Source organism: Tympanuchus pallidicinctus, unplaced genomic scaffold, assembly GCF_026119805.1.
Source record: "Tympanuchus pallidicinctus isolate F22 unplaced genomic scaffold, pur_lepc_1.0 scaffold5, whole genome shotgun sequence".
NCBI classification, from domain to species: domain Eukaryota; kingdom Metazoa; phylum Chordata; class Aves; order Galliformes; family Phasianidae; genus Tympanuchus; species Tympanuchus pallidicinctus.
The window spans coordinates 10,237,601-10,258,742 of NW_026294769.1; the positions used below are offsets into that span (position 1 = coordinate 10,237,601).

The 21,142-nt window shown below is 36.7% G+C and overlaps 1 protein-coding gene across 9 annotated transcripts in view; it reads right to left on the reverse strand.

The window, feature by feature from the left end:
• The window catches only part of COBL (cordon-bleu WH2 repeat protein), a 147,972-nt gene that overhangs the window by 57,274 nt on the left and 69,556 nt on the right, over nt 1-21,142 (reverse strand). For all 9 annotated transcript variants that reach the window (XM_052703495.1, XM_052703497.1, XM_052703501.1 and 6 more), the window contains one exon: nt 15,046-15,240. In XM_052703495.1, the coding sequence (XP_052559455.1) occupies nt 15,046-15,240 (195 nt within the window). The remainder of the gene's footprint in view (nt 1-15,045; nt 15,241-21,142) is intronic.

A 21,142-nucleotide genomic window follows, 5' to 3' on the forward strand; every position in this document is an offset into this window, starting at 1 on the left:
TATTATTCTGCCCAGTTTTATGCTAATTTCAAATTTAATTCCTCACTTTATATAACTCTTGCATTAATTTTGTAATTTAACAGTCACTACAAAAATCAAAGATGTGACCACAAAAACATTTCAACATTAATAATAGATAAAAAGCTCAGCATCACAGAATTCTACAGAAATCGCTATGTTCTTGTGCTTTATTTTTATTCATAAAATGAAAATGACAAAATTCAAGGATGTCCTTGAATACTCAGCTGACTGGCAACAGAAAGCTAAATCAGTTGACAGAAGAAAGCCACTGCAAGGTGAAGGGGCAAGCTCATTTTTCCATCTGTTTTTATTGAACACACCCTTTGTGAATCGTGATGGTCAAGGGCAGTTAAAAATTAATGTCATTCTAATCTTCTTTAAACACTTTAACTTGTTAAGCTAAATGTGTCAAACAGGAAACTATCTATAAACAAATCTGAGATGTTAAATTACTAAGATAGCTGTGATTTCCTTCTTTTGCAAAATCTCATTACTAGCTAGAATATTATTTCCACTCAAGGAAGTCACTCTGCAGCACCAAATATTTTCACATGCATTGAAACATGTAGACTACACAAGTTTGCGGATGTTTGTTTTGGCAGAGAAATGAATTTCCTCTGTTTCTCTGAATACAATATAATCCTCCTCATTTATGTCTTCATTTAGGGAAAAAAAAAAACCAAACCCTCGGATGGTTAAAAATCATATTTTAAAACCACCATGAACTGACTTGCTACTAAGATCAATTTCTCTTGTAGATATAGACAATTGAGTCAAAGAGAAAGGGCAAAAATATCCTCCTTTTTCATGTTTGTGCTTATCTTTCAGCTAGAGCAAATACACTTGATTGGAACAATTGAGCAGCAGTAAGAGTTTAAAATACACAGTAGGACTGCTGCTTTATATTTCTTCTGGCAACTTTATGAATGAATCTGATAGGTATCAATTCCCTGAGCCAGTAGTGCCTTTGGAAAAGGCCCTAGCGTAAGGATTTTACAAATAATCTTCCTCTGTCTCATATTCAGGATTACATGCTGGTTGATTGCTTGGTCTGTTTGTCTGTCCTTAAAAATCTGAGAGATGTCATGATCCAACTGCATATCTGCAAAACTTCATTTGCATCTTTGTCTAATTTTTTGCTAAATTTTTTGCTAAATTTTGAGCTGTAGTCTAATTCATTATAGGTCTAGAGAGCAGAATACAATCTCACAAATATCTGACCAGAAACAAGGAGAAGCACACCATTTCTACTAGCACTAAGCTACAAAATTCTCTGGAGCTTAAGTTTTCCTTTGAACTTACAATTTTCTCCTATTGGAATAATCAATGTGAATTTCAAGCACTCAGAATAGCACCAAGCCCTAAGTAACATCGTCACAAGTTTTCTCATTTTAGAGAAGAGTATTTCCCCTACTTAAGTTAGTTCTCTCTGCCTGCAGACACACAAAATGCCTGGGAAACCTATTCTGGGCGGAAAGTCAAGTGACAGTTTCATGTCATATATATTTCACTGCTCCCTGAAAATTTCCTCTCTGTCTGGATCCTTCCAGGACTTATGAAGGGTAGCCAAAAGCCCCTACTTCCATAACCTTCAGAAATCAAGGAGAATAGCAAAGTGATAGAAAATTGTAAATTAGATGTATTACTATGCATTGTAGCCTAACATCGCTCTACATCAACCACTCCTTACAAGTGTCAGATTTTTATAATCTAAAATAATGAATGTGCTCTGCTGCAGACCAGTTTGAGAAATGCACTGTGACACTCCACTTCCTATCCATGACTGGAAGCAGCACTAACATGCAGCTGAGTAGGACTAGGGGACAGTCTGCTAAGCTATGACATTCTAGTTAAGGCAGTGCTTGCACTTCCATATTTCCACTGTACTTTCTCTAAAGAGGTGAAAAACTGAAGTGGTATGCAGTTAGAGGAATCGGATTTGCATTCCCATCTCTCTGAATGATGAATTAACTCAAGTGAAAAGTGGCTTTAGGTATCAATGAACAGTTTTAGTACATTATATTTACCTGGGATGTTTTAACTTGTTCTCTTATTTCTATCTAGAAACTGATCAGCAAACAATGCCATCAAGCCATTGAATTACACCTGATTTACACAGTACACATTTAAATAGTTAATTTTTCTAGTATACACATGCTTGCTGTTTTTTTTTTTTTAATTTAATATATAAGAAAGGTGGAGTTACAAGTGAAATCTGAAAAGCGACACAAACCCAGTTTCTAAATTAAGCATGGTGTTAGGGTCATTTTTCATTGCTTACTGAACGCTAGTTCTTCAGAAGCCTTGCCTTCTCCATTAGCTTCCCCTAAATAATCTGCCTGACAAAGCTAATAATTACTCAACACAAACTACTTCTTTAATGAGAGTTAACTCTTATGATGACATCAGCCTGTTCTATTTGTCTGTGACTTGCAAGCCAGATGAAGTTTACTTACTAGATTTTGCAATCCTGCCAAAATCCAGGGCTGCATAGAACAGTATGTTCAGGCCCTGATGTCTTGCCAGTTTTCAATGAAGTGTTTGACGGAAACCACATGTGGAGGTCAAGTGATACTATCATGATCTCACCAGATGGTAAACTGTGGTATTATTCCCAAGGCAGGTAGCATAATCTGTTCAGAAACAGCTGGCAGGTGATCCATGATCTCACAGTCAGAAGCAACTGGATTATTGCAAAAGATAAGGAATGTTACTGATGTCGGTGAAGAGACTTTTCCAAGAATTTTTCTTGCACATAATCTAAGGATTCAACTCTCATGCTGTATGTTTTCTTCTAACAACAGCAACAACAAAAAATCTATTTTATTAACTGCTAAGTCAGAATCTTTCCTGCCTAACAGATCTCATGCCTTTACATGGTTATGATATGATGCATGATAAGTGGTATCAAAAGGCAAAGCAAGCTCAGGTTGCTTGGGTTCCTTTTACTATACAGGTTAGAGGGCAGTACTGGACTACTGTGCAGAGAACAGGAAAGTTGACCACTGAGGATTCCTATAACATTCCATAGGTCTTCTTTTCCGATCCCCCTGCAGTATCAGCCCATCCAAATCGAAGTTTGCACAATCCAGCCTTCAGTTAAAGCAAGCAAGAATTAAATATCACTACTGGACACATACGTATCACTCCACATTTCCTGGATGAAACTGCAAAATAAAAATTCCTGAAAATGCAACAAAGCTACACGGTAGACTTTCTCCTAAGCAACATTTTCCCCCCAAGCTATAGAGACAATATTCTCCTTCTAAAAAACACACACCTTTAAAGCAGGTTTAGAATTTTTAAGTTTGGTGTGATACCATGCTTTTTATATGAGCAAAGATTCTCAGAAGGCCACTGTAGAGGCAGCATCACCTCCCCTTGCACTTTCTAGATAACATCAAAACCTCTGTCCTCCACTGAAATTCTATACTAACATATTTATCCACACTGGCCAAATTTCAGAAAAAAAAAACCAAAACAGTTTGTGACTGAGTAAGCTGACAAAGTTGAGCACTAGAAAGTCTACAGAGGATGGGTGACAATTTGCACAAATCATGGAATTTATTATAGACACAGAGAAAAAGTTATATAATATAGCATTCAAATGTAACATATCCTCAAACAACACTCTTTTAAGATACTGAGAAAGTAGTCACTACAGTGCATAATAATCTACCTGTAGTCTTTGATAATAATTATAAAATAAAGCTTGTTTAAATGTGCCTATATTGGAAATAATTTTTCAGATGTTTTTTTTACAACTACTCATTTTACTAGGAGCCTCTTTTTTGAGCCTTTGATACAATTCCTAAATTTGATTCCATATATGACAGCGAGATAAGCCTTCAGCCATGACTGCACTTTTCTCTCTTTTAATTTGGGCCTACATCATTAGCCAAACCAGAATGCACTTGTCTAGCTAAATTAAGCATCCAGACTGCACAGCAAACATTATCTGATGTTCCGTCGACTAGTATCATGTTTGTCTGAGCACTGTTTTGTCAGACATGAAAGGAACAAATCTGGATACCTCTCATTCAGCTAACTCAATGTCACATTTAAAGCTCTTTGGGGAAAAATGAACACATCACCTTCAAATTAGAAATTAATTGTTCTGTGTTCTAATTTCATAGTCACTTACTTCAATAAAGGGCATTCTAAGGAGCACAGACCTTTACTGCTCACAATTGCTTCCAGTAATTGGTTACGGTACATCTTGATAATGGACTATGTAATAGCATAGCGCTAGTCAGGTTCAGCTCCAGTGAAAATATTAAATAGATAAAACTTTCCAAATTTATCATCGGTTACAAAGACCACTGTTTCTATAAAATGTAATTTAGTATGTAATCACAGATTGTCATGTCTATGAAGGGCTACAGTTTATAAATGGCTTTTTCAACATGAAGCAATTAGCTTAAAATCATTAAAAAAATACTCCACCCTTATATGCTCATCTTAAGGAAAGGCATATTGCCTAATCCGTTGGAGAAAACTGGACAGATCCAGGCAAGCAGCATGCCGTAAGAGACCTATCTGACTTGCCATCCTAGGAAAGGAAAAAATATCATAATTTGCTAAGCAAAACAATAACTTCATCACATTACAAGGCAGAAGTGTACTAACAACCCATTTCTCAAAGAACCTGTAATCTAGACATCAAGCACAGAAAGCGCTGAAACACAGACGAAAGCAGAGCAAGCATCAGCAACAGAAACAGTTTTACAGCTTTTTGCTTTAAAACAAAAACTACCCCAAGAAAAAGAAGTTCTATACTGATATTGAGTGATGATGACTGGACTTAAGAGCAACAGCTGTGGGGTAAGGCTGGGAATGGCAGCACACCTGTAGCACAAAGCTACAAGTGTAGTTCTTGGAGAAAGAGAAATGAAAGTGCAAAACATCCCAACTATCCACTCATCCACTTTTGTTTCATCTTCCTCTTTAAATAATAAATATATTTGACATTAAAGATGCTGATTTCACATAGAATGGAATCAAATCTTTCATTTTTCTGTTTTTCGTCAGTTACAGTTCAAAGCTAAAGCGCATATACCAGGCAAGTTGCTTTAGCAATCACCTTGGAAAATTATTATTGCTTATATCATTTACTGGCAAGACTTAAGACCTAATTCTGCAAATGCAGAATTTCACTCTTGAGACCACAAAACAAAGAGAGCAAAGATTAGGAACTGGAATAACATACAGCTGTTTCTGCATTTCACAAGAGACATGCTGCCTAGTAATCAAAAAAATCAGTGATAAGACAATCTAGTGATTTCAGTGCAACTATCATCTATGACTTTTCCAGACTGCTACTAGATTACATGGGTCAAATATCTAGGTTAGAACTTCTTCAATTTTCTCCTAAAAGAGCTGTAGTGGATTAGATCAAGATTCTGTAGCAAATACTTACAAGAGGGCAGGAAAAAGGGTATGTTCCTTCCTACTGATGTTTTGCAATCACCAGCCTCTACAGCTAGTTACCTCCTGCTGTGATTTCTATTTAAAAATTCTGAACAGATTTTTCTTTCTTGCAGGATTTCATTAGTTTCCTTTTGAGCCCACATAAATTCTTCACACTCACATCAACCCTTGGCAAGGAGCTCTACTACTTGCATGAACAACCATATTCTTTGGTTTTACACGTTTTGCCTTCTATCAGCTTCAGATGATGTCCACCTGCTCTTGTAATTGCTGGCTGAATAGCTGAACAGTCAAATTTCTATTCGTAGTCCTCATACCACTCTTTCAAGATAAAAAAAACAGCTTACTTAAGTTGCACAGCTGTCCTTGTGTTAATCTAGTCCACACCTCTGATCGCAATTGATGCCCTTCCAGGAAGCCTTCTATTCTTTCTGGGAAGCAGCACTACTAGTATTCAAGATGGCATAAAAAGAATCACAATAGAGTAGAATGACAATTTCTTTTATCTTCTTTTTCTCTCCTAAAATACTCTGCATTTGACTTTATTTCATTGCTATTGAGTTTTGAGGTGACATTTTCACAGAACTATGTGTTATGAACCTAAGATCTTCCTAATTGCTTGCTACCACACAAAAGACCACTTTACAAGCTACTGGGGAAAACTGTAGTGTTTTTTTCTCTCATTTACATCATACTAATTTATAAAGAATTTCATCTGCTCATTGAGCTAAGGAAAAAGAATCAATCACACACATGAACTCTCAAAATCAACTGAAATGCACAGATGAAGTTAATAAGCTCCTAAATAAAATTTCAGACAGGATGGCTGAAATAAAAGTCCCAAAACAAGAGATACTAAAAGCCCAATGAAAAGTCTTCTAATTACCATAAAATATTTGCAGCCTACAACATTTAAAATAGCATTTTCTACATGAATTTATTGTGAAATACAGAGAAATACATAGTTAGCTCTGAATGTAATGCCTCCTACTTATTTCCATGGGAACTACAACAAATATAAAGAGCACAATAGCTCTGATAGAGCAAACTGTCAGCTACAAAACACTGTCTTTCAACATAGCCACCACTATTTACCTATGTATTTTTGCCAGCAATGACTAAGAGCCTGAATGCCACACTTGTAAAAACCTGCACCAGTGGAGGTGACCCACTGTTTCACAGCTTCTAGGACAGCATAGTTGCTAGGACTGCCCATGCAGTCCATCCTTCACCAGTCCATCCAAACAGATGGAAGTTGGAAGGCACCAAATCCAAACTAATGTGGATACGGCAATATGCTCCATGGTCTTTGAACTCTTATGTGGCCAGCTGTTATCATTTTGCATGAGAAAGGTTTTCATCTCAGTCCCGACTCTTGGTCAGCTTAGTCAGCGCTGTGATGTAGCAGACAGCTGATGGTTTGTTTGACTGGAAATCCAAAAGGATCACCTCTTTCCTATCCAAATGACAAGTGCATATCACCGTACCCACTGAGGGCTGCATCTTGATCTTTTTCTTCAATGCAGAATTCATGTCTTCACACCATGGATTGCAATTAGAGTCTGGCTTGCAGTGGTGACACCATATCTTGTCACTGGTAATAATGTGACCCTGGAAGCTGTCTCTTCAGCCTCATACTACTGTTCCAACAGGTCCTGACGAACTTGTATGCAGTGCTCTTTCAGATCCCGCATAAGCATTCTTGAGACCCATCTAGTGCTAAATTTGTGACATTCCATTGTAGCAACTATTGTTTCCAATACATTGAAGCCAGTATTCAGCTCTGTACAGTTTCTTAATCATAATCTGCTGATCTGCATGGATGAGCTGCTTGAGATGCTCCTCATTTTGTGGCGTGACAGTTTTGTGTGGCCACCTGGAACAATGAAGTTTGTCTTTCAAGTCACTGTTGCCACTTCTGAAATGCACTACATATCAAATTCAGTGACATGCCTTTGCTTCATACATACATCAGATGACATATGTAAGACTGCCACTCTGCTGCCATCTGTTGCACAGTAACAAAAGGTAATGAAATCCTAGCAGGAAGGTTCAGCCTCTACTGCCATTTAACCTCTGATGTCACGGCCTCTGATGTCATGGGCCAACATCATAAAATAGGAGCTGTTACTTTCAGAGCAGCCCCTTGTAGACAGAACTTCCATTACGAGTAGAGTTCTCTATTAATTATCTATCTATTCACATCAATACATGGAGGTAGACTCAATCACACTGTGATCCTATCAAAACACTGACTCATGCAAATTGTGTAAGGAGTCTTTGACATTGTACAGCACTGTACTAAAATACAACAATTGGGAAAAGAGGATGATTTAGCAAGTTTTCTTAGCAGTTGTAATACACCACTCAAGAACTCTGGTAAGTAGTATTAGGTTTATTTTTGAACTATAAAAAGACCTCTATACATCCTTGATTACCTGTTCACCACACACAAAATAGTGTTCTTTATGTATACTTACATAACCTTGGGCATCTAAACACTGTTTCCAAGAAACTAAACATCTTTTAGGCAGATTCAATATCCTAATCTTCATCACAGAATACTGCTGAGGAATCCCACAAATCGCCTAAGGGTTCTAAGATATTGGCCACCAACATCAGTGACATTTATAATCTAGCACTCTTGATGTCCTCAGTCAAAAAGGACTATGGAACTTTAAAAATAACATGCACCATTCACGTATCAGGTCTTCTTAATGCATAAAATGAACACCAAAGTAGAAGAAACAAACAAAATAAAAAGAGGTACAAATCCAGTCATTAAATTTCTTTTCATCAACGATTAAAATAAATAAATAAATAAACCGTGCTCTCCTTCCTCTTTGGAACAAACCTTGCTTTCTTATCTGCAGAGAACTTACTGAAAACTGACAAGCTATTTACAAGATGCAGTATTTTGTAGAGCTAAAGGACACATTTTGATAAACAGATTTTTCCTAGTGCAGAAATTGATTCACTGCATCCTTTCTCAGAGCATGCAACATGTATCTGTTATTCTTACAGGAGACTTTTTTTTTTTGAGATTCCTCACAGAAAAAAAAAAAGAAAAAAAAAGAAAAAATAACCACATTCACAGAACACTTAAGGGGAAAGGAAATGTGTCATAAGAGAAAGGTTGCAAAGTCCTCACCCAGAAGACCTCTGAGTCAAAAGAAACCTCCCTTCCTCTCTGAAAGATGATTAAAAAAACCATACACTCATATCTTGTTGACTTCAAGCAGACATTTTTGACTTAGGTGTAACCTGTGGAAGGGAGATAACTGATCGGAGTCCGTCCACCCTCTTGTTGAATAATAGGCTCCTTACTAACAAAGAATACAACTGTCACATAGTCTCCACTATGAACTGCTCATTACCTTTCGCTCCACGCTGAAATACAGAAAAAAGTGTAATTCAAAAGGGATAAAAATACCTACAGCAGAATGGTATTCTGCTGCAATACAAAAAAAAAAAAAAAACAAAAAAAAACAAAAAAAACCCTTCTCTTCCCTCTGTTACCCTCATGTAGTTATGACTATAATCACTTGTGCAAAAATAGGACCACCTCGGTAAATATAAACAGATTTCAGTCTCCTCCTCTCAGAACACAGAGCTCTAGCTGGAGAGAAGTTTTCACAGTAATGAATGGGAGCAGCTGCACAAACGAGTCTGCAGTGGTTGTTCTCATTCAGCTGTTGTGAAATTGAGGAACAGAGTCGCAATTGCAATGCCTGGTGGTACCGTGCCTCTCCCATAAAATAATCCCTCTGATAGTCAAAGGAAACGCATAAGAAAAAAAGGCACAAACACAGGCTCCTTGCTAAGCACTTAGTGCTTCCCAGAAGTGAGGCCCACTGCAGGAATATTATTGCTAATTTAAATGCCAAACTGATACAAAGTACACAGGGACAAAGCAGATTCAAGAAACTTTAACTTATGCAGCAGAGAGATGGAAAGCTCTACTGATGGCCTCTTTAATGACACAGCCTTGCATACTATAAATGTACCTTATTCCACACTGTCCTACAGTGTTGTATCCATTGCCTTAGGGTCTAATTTGCAGCCACATGGAAATATATCATTTTGAAAACCTGATGTGAATAGCAGTAACAGTATGATTTCAAACCAATCAAGATTATCCTTGCAGTCAGAAGCCAAACATCTGTGCCCTCAGATTACATAAAAGGGAAATGGAAGAGTGGTAACCACACCATGGAAATGAGCAAGAAAGATATCTATGCAAAAAAATGAGAGGATGCTGAGGAGGAACATGAGTGGAAGAACGCTCAGATGTTCATATTTACAATCTTGATTCAAATTTTGCAACAGAAGGTGATAAAATGAAAAATAATATGATATTAAAATCCCAGTGGACAGATAATGAGTTGCTGAGCAACCAGACGTAACTTCTGACATCTTAGAAGTGGAAAACATCAAGCTACAAACTGAGCTTCCTAATTATGAACAGCAGAGAACTGTTTCTAAAATCTTGGCCACTGTTCTAAAATGCATTTTACTCTTAAGAAAGATAATGAGTCATCATTGCAAGTGGCTTCCAAGTTCATAACTGTAGTATGCACACGTATATGGGAAATCTGATAACTACAAATTCAAGGACAGAGTGGAAATGAGTTTATGGTTTAATAATTATGCTGTATGTTAATTATTATTTCGGTATAATTTCATTCATAGGTTTTCTTTAATACCTTTCCTTCACCTTCACTACTCAAAAATTCTGTGGCTCTGTCTGTCAGAACAAACCTCATCTATGTTTTCACTACACACTGTAACCATGTGATTTAAAGTATTTCAGGGTTGTCTGCAGATAGATATAAATTCAGTGGCTTTCAACAGGTCATTTCATTAGAGTATCATTCTTTTGACACGTTCCTAATATCCTCAATAAATCAGAGAGCATGCATCTTTCAATAACTGAAGTATTCTATTTATACTGTTTTATACTGAAAAGGATGAACAGTACTGTAACACAACTTCTCCTGTGAGAAAGGCATCACTACCAAAGTCATGAAAATGCTTCTCAAGGCCTAACCTAGGGGCCTGCTAGTTCAGTGGCACTCCTCTTGTTGAATGCTGCTGGAATCACAACTATTCCAAGTGCAAGATGGGCTGGAACAGGGGCTGTGTGAGGCAGGTGCCACCCACAAAAGAACAGGAATACTCCAAAAAATAAATAAATAAAAACAACAAAACACCCTTATGTGATGGTCAGTAGAAATTTTTAACGAAGATAGTAAAAATAGCTGATTTTCTTCAAGTGGCTTACTCACATGAACGAAAGGCTTTCTCAAGACATTGATGGCAGGTTTTGTTCTCTCTGCCTTCAGTTCATTTTGACCAATCTTATGTCTAGGCAGAGAAAAGAAAACTTGCTATTAAATGCTTTGAGTAAGCCTTTTATTCATGTGAGTAAGCCTCTTCAACAAATCAGCTATTTTTGGTAATAGATACTTGATAAAACACTGGGGGCAAGCAGTCTGCTCTAAAGGTTGCCAAAAGACCAAAAATAATGAGTCAGCAACTGTCCTCAGCAATCCAAGCTTGAGATTTTAATACAGAGGAACATAAGAAGCACAGCAAAATCCACAGAATGTCAAGGTTGTTTGTTTGTAGCAACCCCCAAGAAATCATGTAAACATTGAAAAAACCTGAAAATTTCATTTTTAGTGCCTTCTGAAAATGTGAGGCTATTTTTACACCTGCAATAAAAGCCAATGACACAGTTTTTATTTAAACTGACTGTCTTGTAACATTGAAACATTAAAAACTACAAAACAAATGTTAGAATATTTGTGCCTGTCATACTGTCCCACTCTTCCATGCAGTACAGGAATTTGACTGGCTAATAGCAAAACTTACATGCTTTATATCTACATGCAACATGAAAGACTTCTGATTCTGAAAATCCCAGCAGCTGAATCAGTACACAGCTCCTTTATCACAATCTACAAATTGTGTTTTCTGGCTTCTGACATTAAAGCTATTAAAAAGATGGAAGCACTGAAGAGCCCTCTTCTAACTCTGAAGTTGTCTCCAAAAAGCCTCATGATTTTGCTTGGAACAAACCACTCCATTTCATAGAAAAGGCTCTTACAGAAAGCCCCTCAGGCCTTATTTATCATCTCCCTTCCATAAACTTTATTTTGCCAGTGTATAATACTCTCCATCTCCAAAAGATTTAAATACTCAGTTGTACAACTCTTCCAAGAAATGATCTGAACTATACTTCTTTCTCTTTTTAAGTAAGGTCACTGAATCAGATGTGCTTAATTGTCAGATATCATGTACAGCTTCTCTCCATGTACTCTACAATGCTCTACTCATACAGATTTTCCCTCATATGTTTTGTCCAAATGATGTCTGCTTTTTCTGTTGGTGACTCATTTTATACTCTGCCTACCATAAGGTGACCCCGGGTTTTGCTAGCACATCCTTGAAAATGCTGGGACAGTGAACAGAGAATGTTTGTAAAGGAGTTTCATCTTTTGTTCACTCCATACACTACTATTCTACATATCTGAACAGTGCATGCTCCAAGTTGCAACTTACCAAGGAAAGGATTTCCTTGCTTCTACAAGCAAGGCATCTTAGTTTTTGGATTTCCTATTGGAAATATTACCATATCTTGGTCTTTCAAAAAATACTTTTTCACATGGCTTCCCATCATTCTAAATTGCAACGCTCTGGGGATGTTTTCAAAAGGAGGGTAAAAATACTTTCTAACGAAAAAATCTATGTGCTTCTTTCTTTGAGTCTGCCTGCCCATGCAAAATAGTTGGTGCATGCTCAGCACACTCTGAAACACTGTTCAACTGTCATCTAAAGCGAAATGAATACTTGCTAGAAGAGATTTAAAACAGTTACAGAGGAAACAGTACCTTACAGCAGACACTGAAATAAGAAAACTAAACATGGAATAGCAAAACTAATTATGCTACACTATAAGATAATTAGAGTTACTGCGGGGGTCTTACCCAGAAGGAGGTAAATTACTGCAAGTTCCACAGAAACAAAACTTGCACTATAGTATGATTATATGCAGTGACTCACCTACTCAGAAAAATGAGCAGAAAAAATGTAAATTTAAAAGCTTAAACATCTCTGATCTCTTCATACACATGGAAATTTCTGGTTATAATTACTAGGCAGGGAGACAAGATGTATATTCCTAAAAGCAACATCTACACTGTAAAGAAAATGGAATGCCCTAGAGCTCAACAATGGGTTAAAAATAATGTGCTTGTTGGGTTGGAAAGTCAAACTGCATGTCTCCATAACAGCTACAGTATTTGCTTTTCTACGCAGCTTTATGGAAGGAGATAGTTTGAAAAGAAAAATGCTTCTGAAAGTTCAGAACACCACTGTTTTCATTTTCTATTAATGTGCTAGTTTCACTGGAAATAAACATGTTCCCCCTTTGCAGGATCTTCCTGTTAGTAACAGTTGCACATAAATAAAGTTTTCTAAACAAACATCTTATCTTTTTATGGAAGGAAGTCCATTAATAAGGAATTGACGTCCTTCCCTGAAAAAAAAGAGATCAGTGCTAATTCTTTCCCATAAACTAAAGAAATAAACTTACACCCTGAGATTTTTTACTCTATATTCACAGCAAACTGGATAGTCTGCACGTAGATAAGAAAGAACTGTTTGGGCATTCATATAAATGATATTTCTGTTGCTGCCTTCCCACATAATACATAACTAATCTCTTCCCTCAGTTTTTGATTGCTTCATGGAACTTGTGCTCCATTTCAACTGTACTCCATACATTCTTGTTTGAACTACAACAGTGAAGCCTGTGAACCACTGTCAGTGTAGGAGCTTCAGGAGCACAAATCCAGTTTTGACATGGGCGATTGTTTTCATAAAGACGTCTACTACCCTCCAGAAATGCAGGCAAAGTAACTCTAGCAACTGTGTTATACTTCTTACCATACTATTCACTGGCTACTGTTAGCTGTTAGCTCGACAAGACACCTGTATTGCCCAAAATTCTCAGTGGAATATCTTCTGATGCAAACTTCACCTCTTTTCCTTCAACACAGCTTTTCCTTTAGACTATAAGAAATTGACAGAACTGCATGCTATTTTTGACAAATACTTTTTTTTCCAAGTGGTTTCAGAAATCCAACACTTTTAGTATCTATAACAATGCTGAAAATACAAATGCTAGTATTAAAAAGAGATTAGCTTCTGACTGGTTTTGTCCAAAAGAATGCAAAATGTCAGTGCCACACTACAAGCAAATAAGCCTAAGAGAATGGCAGAATAATGCGCTTACTTTAAAATTTTTAAGCGTTTGAAGTGCCATAACATTTTCATAGAAAAACACCTATTTATCTTAATCACAGTGAACACTTAAATCCAGGGGACACAAGAAACCTCATCACAGAACCTACAATAGGAATTTCAAAAGGAAAACAAGGAAAAAGGAAACTTAAAACAAGAAAGTGCACCAAAGTCTCAATATAATTGTTTCTCTTGAGCCATGTCTGCAAAAGGAGTGTTACATGTTTTGAAAGATGAAGCATTTTCATGTCCCAGCACTTTTGCCTAATGTAAGCATTGGAAAATAAGATCCCATGATTCTTTACCAAGTTAACTTACACAATGATTCATTGGAGAAGGCACTCAAGGTGTGTTCAACATAAGCAAATACAAGAGAGGCAAGGAGTTAGACTGAGCATTAGACTCCTCCTCATCAATGGCACTGAATTTAAAGATTCCTTCCAGACTCCATTTTAGACTAACAGTTCACTTTCCAAAGATAAAACTGCTATAGATAAGACAAGCCCGAAGTAGACAAAGCCAGTCCCATTACATGACCTTGAAAGTATTGGCTCCTTGCACTCTTATTTAGTGGAATATGTCTAGATATATCTAGACTTTCACAGTTCACATTTAGAATGCTGTTTTTAATTCCGGATACAAAAATCTTAATGTGCTTATGCATGTTTGATAAGTCCTTTCCACTAAACACCATTTTTTTCAAAGGGTTAGGTCCTCAGAAAGGCTTTTCTCCTCAATTTCTATTTAAATCAGGCTGACTATGTCATGAAACAGCAATCCTTTTTAAAACACTGCATTGTTTTAACAGACCACATGGCACAACTATGAAAACAGGGTAGATCTTCTGGTATCCAGCATAAGAAACAAGGATGTAGGCACCATCTTGACCAGTATCTGAGGAAAAGAAAATTTTTCACTAGAAGACTCACCTAATTTCCAAGACTATCCTGGCCAATAATACCTAGCCACTCTATATAATTACCAGCTTTTCTATTCTTATTTTTTATTCTCTCTCCTTCTTTCAGCATAATAATGCTTCACAAAACTTTTCCCATTTAGAAAAATTGGTAAAAGAGAAAACGTTGGGGCAGTCTCAAGAAAGCCCAGTAAATATGTACAAAACTCCAAGACTTTTAACGATTTTATTTTCTAAGATCAATAGTTTCAGTGTGCAGTACTTAGTGGTTTGTCAAAATGTCTGTGAATGACTTTAGATGAGATGAACGAACTGATGGTAGCCAGCATACTCAGCAAAGAATTCACTTTCTGTGGTGTCCCTGTTACCTGTACTGTTGTCTTCTCCTGTCCGCTCATCTCCATATTCTGCAACGGAGGTGTCAAAACTGGTGGAGGAGGTGCTCTGCGCTTTTTCACTTCTGGGTTTGCTGTCATTCCTGAGATATTACCAAGGGACAGTGATGGACCCAAGGTACTGGAACGCGAATTCACTGAAGGGGAGTTTGGTGCTGTGGAAAAACCCTGTAAATGGATTAACATTTTGGATTAACATCACTTTTTAAAAACAGTGGGAGAGAAAGAAGAAAAACAACACACATCTGGTTACCGTTTAAAACAATACGAATAGTCACGTATGTTCATCTGCCAAACTTGTTGAACTGCAAACTGTAACTTTTGGACACTTCTAAAGGTCAACTGGAACAAAGCCTACAAGCAGTATGAATGTCAGAAGGCACTACAAGCATCTACTGCAATATTATGTTACAGATGATGGGAATATTGCCACTGTTTGCTATTTAAAATGGACCATATAAATATGGTCATCTAAACACACTTTCAGTTATATTTGAATTACAAATACCACACATATCTAAAAGCAACCTTTACTCTTAATTGAGAACACTGTATTAATTGTATGCTGCCTGAATCCCAGGCTTTTATTACTAGTTCTCCACAGATTTACATAAAAGAAACTCTGCTACCATAAAACTATTTTCATTTTATATGCATAATCAAGTGTAAACATTTACAATCTACTAACACCAATCGATGAATATGCTCAAAAGAAGTTCCACTGACAGACACCATACTGCATTTAAACATGCTCAGAAGAAAAGCAGAAACTATCTCAGTATTTCTTTATGTTAAAAATTACTTCAGTTCTCATTCAAAACTTATTATAATCAAGGGAATAATTTTCACCGATTTCTGAACAAGACCTTTATACATTTTTATGTTAACATTCATTCAGAAATACATGCAGTCATACAGTAGTAAATCTAACAGGAGAAGATCAGGAACTGAAATTGAAAGAAAATTTTGATTTTTTTTTTAGTTTTACACTTTAACTCAATTTTAAAATCATATTTCTGAACTTGCTAATTAAGATCTTTCACATTTCTCTCAAAACCTGTTAGTCATTTTTTGCTACACTTATTAGGAGAAGCTTCTATACTAAACAGAAAATTACTTTTCAGTTTAGTTATGTGACAGTTATTTCTGAAAAATGGTTTCTGAGAACCATTACAGTATCAACCCACTCTGAGCTGGAGTAGGATTCCTACTCTGGAAAGGAAGGTTGATGACTGTGGTTGGTAATGCTGTTCTCATCACCACAGAACATGGTACTGCATGTGCAAAACTCACCACTCAGTGAGTAAAGCTCATGTAAAGCTTTCAGGTGGAATTCTGACCAAGACTGGCATGAAACTACAACTCACCAGAAATATCATCATTATCCAAATAAAAGAGGGAGTTCTTTGAACCAAAGTTCTAGTCCAGGAAGGGCTGAAAAGAGTTCTGCCTCTGTTGCTTTATTATTATGGTGAATATCTGTGATTTCTGTAGGACTGTAACTGTCAAGGAATTTGTTCATGACATAGTATGATAATTTCTTTCCGTATGTATCAACATTGTTATATGTATGATATATGATATATATGATACATATATGATATCATATATGATACGTATATGATATGTATCAACATTGATCTTAGCTAAAAGTTAGAAACGTGGAGCAACAAGCTCAAAAAGGTAATTCATTTAATTATAGTACTTTTGAGGAAGTACTTATGAAGCATAAAAAGCTAAAAAAAAAAAATTTAAGCAATGAAAAAACAGACATAACACAGGTTCCTGACTGCTTAGTAAGATTCAGTGTTTGCAGATTCCCGTGAAAGCAATTGAAAGTGGTAATGCAGAGAGCAAACCCATTTGCGTCCTATCCTGAAGTTGCCATGTATGTGACTTCAGGCTAATATCTGGACTTTTTTGTTACCTTTTATTTTGCACGCTGCACAGACTTCATGCCAGAATTGTGTATTTAGCACAAACAATGCATGGTACCAGACTGCTCTGATCAACTACAGTTTTATTAAAGAATCAAAGCAGTATTTACCATGTCTTTTTCATCACTATTCTCTGAACTTACTATCATCCACTGTTCCTAAACAAAAGAAAACAAAAAAGCTCTAAGTGGAAGGTGGTGTTTGAAAGACTGGAAGAGATCTCATAAGGAAACATGCTCTTTTCTTAGACCTGTATCTCAGGCAGTGGGAAAAATAGCAATTTCATCTAACCCTACAAGGTTTTAAGTTCACCTCAGTGCATATTGCACCTCATTCTACAAAATAAACTTCTATTTTCTCCTGAAGAAATGTCTGGGCTCACAGGGTGAAATGAGCAGTAGTCTCCATTTCCCACATACTTACAAAAACATTTTGAAGTCTACAGGCTATGATTTTGTGACGTTTTAATTCTTTGGTCCTATTCACTGCATCACAAAGATGAGAAATTTTGTTCACATATTTACAAGATACATAAAACAAGAAACAGCTTCTCTCCCAGCATTAAAAATACAGGTTACTGACAAAAACATAGGGTGTACCACAGGTGGAGGGAAAACCAAGCTCATGTATTGCAGTCAATATAGTTGTATGAAGAAGTATGCCCTTAACATCTGTTTCACTTGACAGCAACAGGTTGTGGAAAACGTTCTGCTGAGAATCAAATTCAGTTTCTACAATCTGAGTGTTTTGTAACTGCACTGTAGAATTAAAAAAGAAAACAGGAAAAAAAAAAAAAATCGCTGGATTGAATTATGTAAAGTTTTTCAAAATGCCTCTACTTGTAAAACCCAGTAATTACACTAGCATTACAGAACTTTGCTAGCAGTTCCAACGATTAAGTAATGCAAACCAACAAGATCCTTCCCTTCCCTTCCCTTCCCTTCCCTTCCCTTCCCTTCCCTTCCCTTCCCTTCCCTTCCCTTCCCTTCCCTTCCCTTCCCTTCCCTTCCCTTCCCTTCCCTTCCCTTCCCTTCCCTTCCCTTCCCTTCCCTTCCCTTCCCTTCCCTTCCCTTCCCTTCCCTTCCCTTCCCTTCCCTTCCCTTCCCTTCCCTTCCCTTCCCTTCTGAATTAAGCTGAAGAAAACCCATTATAAACACTTGCATCTGCACAGGTCCCCAGTAAATCTGGACTCTAGCTGAGCAAGAGTCTTGAACAGCTCCTATACAACTACAGCCTAAAGTTCATTTCAGTTCCGCAAGACAGATGTTGGAAGGAAGGAAGAAACAGTTTGTAGAACTAGAGAGTACCATCAGATTTCATGTATATACTGTTTAGTGTTAGATTTGCCATCTAGTTTCTTTCCTGCTTCTTAAACTCCTGAAATATAAGGGACCTTCTTTTTTCTTAATGTACCTGACTCTTCGAGGATAAACAGTTTATTTTCAAAGTGTTATCCCACTTCTTGAATTTAGCTTTCAAAGACCTTTTGGATGGCCAGAGCAGGACTATTTAAAAATACAGGGCACATAAAGGCTCAGAATAAATCGGTGGTTCAGACATAACAGTTTCATTTTCAGAAGAAGTCAACAAGATTGCGGAATACCACAGCCCATAGAACTCAACTCAAGTATTATAAAATGCCTTTTCCAAATTATTTCCTTTTTAAGTATGAACTTAAGCTCTGATGTCTTACAGGTATTTAGGAAAATTTTAGTGATCATATTAATAAAATTATGTGAGATTATCAATTAAGATCTACTAAAATATAAATAGTGCTGTTGTGAGAATCTCATTTTACAAAAAAATATCTATAAAAATGGAAGTCAGCTTCTGTTTGCTTTCAAAAGATATCCTTGATACATAGCTCTCTGACCCAAAGCTCTGTTACTAGCATTTCCTTGATTTTCTGATGACACTAAGTGGTATTTAAAGGTCAGCAAGGAAGAGGCTGCAGCTTGCCTGTGAGAGTGATCTGACTTCCCGTTCTCTGTCCACACCGGACAATAAAAGTTTTTCAAAATGTCAAGTTCCTTTCTTGTGAGGCCTTTCTTCCACAGCTCTTTGCCAAAACTCACATATTTGAGATCTCAGTCTTGTTATGCAACTTCCTTCTTAGGAGTTTTTAAATCAAAGGTAATCAATTGAGTTGTTTTTTTAGCACTCAACGTACCAGATGCATCAGCAAGATGTAGTTGTTTGGGTTTTTCTCCAAAAACAAAAGAGAAAAAATAAAATATAAAGGAAATCATTTTGTTTGAAAGTATAGTGTGGGTAAACCTGAAAAATAAGATCTAGAGCAGGCACGCAAGTTCAGTTACACAGTGACAACAAGAGTAGTTTTACCTGCTGGAAATTTAAACTCCATTAACGCAATGCTTATTGATTTGCTGAATGACACAGCAACTGGCTACAACTGGCCATTTAGAATACCAAACATGTTAGATCAGATCTACTGCACACATTAAAAGTCCGAGGCCACTTGCCTTGAGATGATAGTGAAATTCTTTATGCTAGCATTAAATTTGACAAAAAATGAATCCAAGCTCCTGTTTCAAAATAGAGCAAAATACTGTGATCATAAGATTACTTGGAACCAAGCTTTTTTTTTTTTTTTTTTTAAATAAACTGTGACTTCCCAAATCTTCCTTTTCAACTGGCCACAATGAATACAGTTTGTTTTTTGTACTCCGTGATGCACTCGTGACGATCACTATGATACCTGCATACAGCCTGCAGCCAGAAAGGAAAAAATACATGCTTCGTTGCTCCAAAATTTTTTAAAAATGCATTTTTATGCAATTTACTCATGTTGGATTATTGTTTCATCCCATGTTTGCATTGGCAGGAAATAATCAGGTCACTCATCACAGTATTAAAAGAGAAAGACATTCAACATCCATGGTAGTAACTCATATGGGAAGAATCACGTTGATTTTATGCATCTAATGAAGCTTTCAAGGTCATCTTATAAAATCTGAGTTATGTTTTGAAATCTGTACACCTCCAACCCCATTTTATCCTCATTTAAATCTGTTTTAGTATCAAGCTAGCAATTCCAGTTTCTATGGTCAGGCATCAAGTGGCGGACATCAGAACTCAAACAGCTTGAATCACAAATGTCTGAAGATATTCTCTGTCCTATGCCCTGTCAGTTCTCCCTCACTATGGCTGACCACACTCCTGTCATTTTAGTAGCAAGTCTGTTTACCAGAATTCCTAGCAATGCCAGGTGCAAGCAAGAGTGCTCCCGTATCAACTCATCATCTCCCAGCAGCAAAGTAGCATTACCTATCTGCCCTTGCAGAGGTTACTAAAATCTTCCTGTGAGAGGTATACACCATTTGCAACTACTCTGTTTTACTGCTGAAACTATCCTTATTGTAATGTACTTTTTTCCTCGTAATTTAATTAAAATTTCCCTTCCTAGAAATTGATTTGATTCTCTCCTGTCCTCACCGCGGTAAGGTCACTCAGTGTAAAATATCCCTGTATCTCTACAGGTAGAAATGTGTCCTCTATCTATCCTCAATCATTTCAATCACTGTAGTAACTCGCAAGCATGCATGCTATGGGCCTTGCTGAATCAGAGCTGAGGAAGCCGGCAACAGGAAGAACGCAAAACAACATCCATTCAGAGCTCTCAGAGTTAACAAGTCAACTTCAGTCCAGTAAAGTGAAAATGAACTTGCTACAGACCTTTCTCATGCTCAATTTATTTACTTACTGTTTACTTTATTTAGTTACTGTCACTGTGTCCTGTAAAGGATGAAAAATTGTTCTGTTGAAATCTGAAGCTAATTAATAAAATAAATACACAAATAAAAAGAAATAAAATAAATACACAAATACAAGAAACTTAGGTTGCTGAACATTCTTTTCTAACAAATGTGATTGGTATTGGAAGTAGGTGTATGTTCAAAAAAGCAAGCTTTAGCTCATAACCACACAAGCTGATATATCTTCCACTTAATATTCCAAGTACAAAGTACTTTCTATCTTCCACCAGATTCTCAATTTCCAGAAATATAGCTAAAGATCTGTGAAATGTGAAGTACTTGAAAGACATTTCAACACTGGTATAAATCTAATGACATCCATGAAAGCCACAAGCTTCAGCATGCATGTGTTACTTG